Source organism: Eurypyga helias, unplaced genomic scaffold (genome assembly GCF_000690775.1).
Source record: "Eurypyga helias isolate BGI_N326 unplaced genomic scaffold, ASM69077v1 scaffold27885, whole genome shotgun sequence".
Lineage (NCBI taxonomy): Eukaryota > Metazoa > Chordata > Aves > Eurypygiformes > Eurypygidae > Eurypyga > Eurypyga helias.
The window spans coordinates 1-5,869 of NW_010251199.1; the positions used below are offsets into that span (position 1 = coordinate 1).

The window sequence follows — 5,869 nt, forward strand, 5'->3', positions numbered from 1 at the left end:
GATGGGATAAGGCGTGGCCGGCCGAGAGCAGACACCGTCCGTGACCTGATCCATGAAGGAGAGCACTCTTCCAGCAGGATACGTTGCAATATCTGCAACAGGGTCTTTCCGCGAGAGAAGTCCCTGCAAGCCCACAAACGGACTCACACCGGTGAGTAAGGGGAAGGTGTCATTAGCTGGGGTGAGCAGCACCCAAAGGGTTAATCAAACCACAGACAGACCCCCGACCCTGACAAACTCGACCTGTTAATATTTTATTGTCGGTGCTAAATTAATCATACCTTTCTTCCAAGCCTTGTCAGCGTAATCAAAGCCTGTGTAACAACGTTTTTCACGGGCAAGTGTAGCAGCGATTTGGGCTCTGATGGTACATGCAAATCGTGTAAATAATTTATCTGCTGTTATCATGGGCTTTCTTGGTAAGAGGGGAGTACTTTTCCTGAGCTTGGTGCTCTGTACGTGGTAGCACTTTTAGTTCTGACTGCCTCATCTCTGTGATTTGTTTCCTTCTTGCTGGTGTACTTTTCATGCAGCAATTGAAGTTTGCCTGTTAGAGTAACTTTAAAAGTGGTTGGTAACGTGGGCAGTGTAACACCCTAGAACTGTAGCTTTAAAGTTGAGAAAAGAGTTGAAATGCTTGAAATCACCATCCAGTTGTCTCCCACCACCTAGAATTCATTTTCTCGTGTGCAGTTGGTCACACTGATTTACTGAACTATTTCTAGAAGGCAACTCGCAGTTAAGCTGAAATACGGGATCAACTTATTCAATACCCTGCTGAGCTTGAACTGAACAGGAGGTGCTGCTTTTTTAAAACTAAAACCATTTTTTTTGAGTTAAAGCTCCAACAGGACTCTGTATTTGCAATAAAGTGTGAACTAATATAGCCCACAATACAGACACAACCACCAGCGGATTGCGCTGCCCCCTCCCCCTTCCCCAAACACCTATACCAAACGAACAAAACCCTGGACAAACCTTGGCTCCCATGGTCTCTTTTTCCAACTCAAATCACTGAGCCTAATATGGGTACTAATACTAAACAGCAGGCTCCTCATGCTCTTTGGTAAAAAGATGTTTTTACTTCACTTGGTTGCATTAGGTGTTGAACTTGTATGAACTGCTTCACTGAGTACAGAGCTTGGTGTGCTGTTTGCTCCCTGGGTAGTAAGAAGGATGACACTCGTCATCCTTCCTGAGGAGCAGTGTCACGGCACACCTGTGTCTAGTTGCACGATCAGAGCCTCTGTGCTTCTCATTACAGGCTGTGTGGAGAAGCCCTCCTAGATGACTGGACTAAGAAAACTTCCTTGGTTTAAGTCTGGAATCAATTTCTCGTGCTATCTCCATTTATCTGTTACAACTTTTCTCACTCTTCCCCAACGAGATACTTCGGCAACTTCATATGTTACTTTACTGTTGTCCTCAGCTATTTTACCCTGATACAGGCTATGTTAAGGATAGAATTTATCCATTTACAACTTGAATTGCATTATCTATCCATTTACTAATTTCACTTCATGTATTTCTTGCTCTATAGGTGTGTAGTTTCATGGGACAAAACTTAGGTAGTGCTATGCAAGAGGCTTAAGTCTGAAAATATGATAAGAATTTTTTTTTTTTTCTCTCTCCTCTGGAAATAATTGGATTATTCAGTAGCATAGAATATGTGCTTCAAAGTAAAGATCTGTTTGGGGCAAAAGTGTATCTCTGCTATTTGGTACACCAGGGCTTTTTGACTAGGTGCAAGTGTCTGAGTGAGTAAAAGGACAGCTTGCTTCTGTAAGTCTCAAGCCAGGGATGCTGGATACCACTGGATAATACGACTCTTCTTTTATACCCAGCTTTTATAAATATGTTCTGTTGTTATTTTTAAGGTGAAAGGCCTTATTTGTGTGACTACCCAGATTGCGGGAAAGCCTTTGTTCAGAGTGGGCAGCTCAAAACTCATCAGCGTCTGCACACAGGGGAGAAACCTTTCGTCTGCTCAGAGAATGGTGAGACATCAGAGAGTAATTTGCCGCTTTCAGAACTAGTGTCAGTCTAGTACTGGAAACGTATACATGATCATGTGGCAGATTTTCCTTTGGAGGAGCTTCTAGGGAAAGGGAAAGGAGAAGCTGTGGAGAATCTGCATAATCATGCAAGTATGTATCTAAGGATTGCGTATGTTACTATGTAAGTAGGTTAACAGTAATTCTGTCAGTTGATACCAGTGTACGAAATAATGGGCACACTATGAACATTGCAACTACAGCTTGCTGCTTTCAACCAAACCTAAGGTTTTGTGAGTGAGGAAGGTGGAATTCAGCAGCATCTTCATCCCACAGATACTATTCCTACTTCTTAGTTGACTGCTATCCCGTAATGTGTTCTTCGTTGTCACTTCATGTTTTTAAGGCTGTTTAAGCAGATTCACGCATGCAAACCGTCATTGTCCCAAACATCCATTTGCCCGACTGAAGAGGGAAGAGCTCACAGACAGGCTGAGTAAAAAGCAGACAGCTGACAATGAAGCTGTGGCTGAGTGGCTAGCAAAGTAAGTTCCCTTGTGGTATCATCTTTCTCTAAAACACTTCTAAGGGCGGACTGAGAAAGCGTTTCATTCTTAGGGGCAAAAAAAGCTCCAACAAACCAAACCCGGCCATTCCTCCAGTACATATCAGCCAGGCCTTGCCTTTCTCAAAGAAATGTTAAGTCCTGGTCAAGATAATGTTCCTCATGAGACTTTTCTTGCTTTTTTTTTAAATATTGTTACCTGCTTAAATGCCTCTTAATACCTTGATAGTACCACAGGCATGCTGGATTTGCATCTGCATGAGGGACGACTGTGTTTCTGGGAACACCCTGTAGAGGAGACATCTGCCACAGATGTTCATTTGGGTACTTTACACTTAAAATACCGAAAAAGGAGGATTCTGACACCTTAAATGCTACTACGCGAGGGCTGAAAGATAAAGCCAAATGCTTAGTACTTAATGCTGCAGACTGTATGTGAGGTACTCTCTATTGCTGGCGCAGGAGTTAGCTGTATGTATTAAAAGCATTCCCTGTGTTTCATTTTTGTAGATACTGGGAGACAAGAGAACAGCGTGCCCCTGCTTTGAAAACTAAAACAATCCAGAAAACGGATCAAGAACAGCAGGATCCAATGGAATATCTTCAGTCTGATGAAGAGGATGATGAAGAGAAAAACAGCGCTCATTCTGCTGCTCGCCTCCGCTGCCTCCAGGAACAGAGTGAACGCATGCACGGTGCGCTGGCTCTCATTGAGCTCGCAAACCTGGCCGTGGCACCCCTTCTACAGTAGATAAAAACAGAGTCTGCCTATACAAAATGTACTTCCTGGTGGTACTTAACCAGTTAGATCCTGGGCATAAGCTAAGCACCTTATTTGCTTATTATAGGCTGCTATTCTGTAGAGTTTATGAAGAATGTTGTTGCCCCATAACATGGGGTAAGAGAATTGCACTTTTTGTAAGGTAAAAGACAGATGTAAAGTTTCTAAGTGTTTTGTAAATATGGGACTGCATGATGCAGGGTTAGATTTTGCAAGGTTAACTCATTTATTCGGAGCAGTTTTCACAGGAAGTCCTTTCCGAACAAAGTGTTCGCGATTAGCAGAATGGTACACGTGGCCAAAGAGGGCTGACAAAAAGAGAAGTGTTTGCCTGACTGGGCAAATTTATAAGAAGTGGTAGGTCTGAAGATATTGTTAAGCAGCAGTGAAACCCTGTTTTTCTAATGTCGGTGTATCTTTACCTAGTATCGCTGAGGTGGAAGGCAAAGCTTAGTTATCTCAACTTGTAGAGGGGAAGAAACTGCTTCATGCAGGAAACTAAGATCGTTCAGGATCTTCATTGTGACTGCTCAAGGTATGAGGCTTGACTTTGCTGTTCTGTGTTTTCTGTTTTGATTTCAGCAGAATCTGTTCGTAGCACTTGTTTTTTTCCTGACATGACGTTAGGAACTTTTGCACATTGTTGGGTTTGTCTGAAAATGATTAGTCTTGCAAAGTCTAGACAAAGGTAAACAATTGGTGATATTTTTTTCAGATATTTTTGGACCCTGTAGTGATTTGGCACTTAAGTCTGTTCATAAAGTGGGTATTTTACAGGGTGGTGTGGATTCGTAGGAAACTATTTTAGATCTCCTTTTAGCAAACACTAAGTTTTAAGGTATTGCTTTTATATGATTATTAGCAAATAGAAGCCTCCGTACTTTCTGTGCATAACGCCACCTTACTGCTTTACTTCAGGATAACATGCCAGTTTTGTGTTCACTAACGTTAGCACAGCTATCAATTAAACACTGCAGAAAAGTATTCACTATACAACTAGGAAATAGGCTTCCAAAGATAGTTACAAGTGTGTTAACAGCGTGATTTCATGTATTTCCCAGATAAATGAAGTTGCAGAATGCTGCCTAGTACTCAGATGCCGATATAAAATGTTTAGTAGGATATCTTGTCACTTCGTGAATGCTGTATACTTCCGAATAGCATTGTCTGATGGCGATCATTTTCTGTGTTTTGCTTTGAAGGCAACCAGAAATTCCTTATATGCTAATGAAACTGTTTTCAGATTGGACTTTCTTGTGATGTGTGATGTTTTTGTTTGTGTTGGTGGTTTTTGTTATGATTTGTTGTTATTAAGCTACTGCTTGAGGGGATATTAGTAACTTGTATTTACTGATCTGCTTGCTTTAACTCCTTCCTCTTATTGAAGGTCAGGAAATGCAGGTGAGGAGGGAAGCCACTTTCCCTCTCACTTCAACAGAGGAAGAAATCATTGATCAGTCACTTGATACAGGTTCTACAGAGCTGTGCAGCTGTTCCAGTGAAGTAGTGTAATTTTACACCAGCAGTTGCAACTGTTAGGTGATATTTTCTGCCTGTTGTGGTTGAAAACCTTGTTAACACAGTTTATTTAAACAATGTGTTGATGCACTTAAAAGCAACAGAATGAAAAAAAAAAAATCACTTTCATTGAATGTAAATATTTTTGCACCAGTGATACGGTTTAACTTTTGCTTTCAGCTCCTGAACTTAGCTGACATCAGGCTCATTGGTTTGTTTTAAGCCTTTTTAAGCCTTTTTAAGGCGTAAAACCATGAAATGCTGCAGTCATTTTAGGGGTTTTAGCCCATGTAAACCTGGTAATTAGCATGGGTAGGTCTGGAGTTTCACAAATAAGTTACGTGGGTCTGACTGTTTAGTTGGCTGCATGCAAATAGTTTGGTCTCAGAATGAGCTTTGAGCGTGAATCTGTACACTGAATTGTACTTGGCTGTAGACAGAATGCACACAGCTGAAGCATTTTTGTGTCATGAGAAGTTTTGGGTAAAATACTAAGTAAAAATTGAGATGTGGAACACTGCTTTTTGTTCTTAAGAAGCGATTAGATACTTAAAATCTTGAAAGTGCTTGGAAAGATTTAAGTTTGGCATGTAGTTTGGCATGACTTAACAGCGAAGAGTGGATGTGCTGTCATTTAATAGACGCTTTAAATAAAAACTTGTCATTTTCAACCTCAGTGCGTGCAGTTTGGTAATTGTGAAGTACTTGGGGCCCTTCTTTGTTCCTGTAATCGTGTCAGAACGTGAAGGCGTTTGTTTTCACCGTTTGCCGAAACTTGACATAAGTCAACCGCCCAAAGCAATTTTTTTTTTAGAGCTTTTTTTACAGTTTGACAAACTCGTGAGAATTCCTCCGAAGCCAAGGCCAGGCCTGCTGTGCTGCGGCGGCCCTCGCCCCTCCGTGTCGCCTCTCCCTTCCCTGCGGGCGAGCGCCCAGGGGTGCTGAACGCCGGTCCTACCAGCCTGGTTCACACCGGAGCTGGTGCAGGGCGGTGGCTGAACCTCCCGGTCT

At 42.0% G+C, this 5,869-nt stretch overlaps 1 protein-coding gene across 1 annotated transcript; it reads left to right on the forward strand.

Annotated features, from left to right (window-relative positions):
- Positions 1-6: 6 nt before the first annotated feature.
- Positions 7-3,545, forward strand: ZNF367 (zinc finger protein 367; the record flags this gene model as incomplete). Its single annotated transcript, XM_010151955.1, has 4 exons — positions 7-151; positions 1,878-1,997; positions 2,401-2,539; positions 3,070-3,545. Coding segments are annotated over 4 exons (645 nt in total), but the record flags the coding sequence as incomplete, so codon positions are not given.
- Between the last annotated feature and the right edge of the window lie 2,324 nt (positions 3,546-5,869).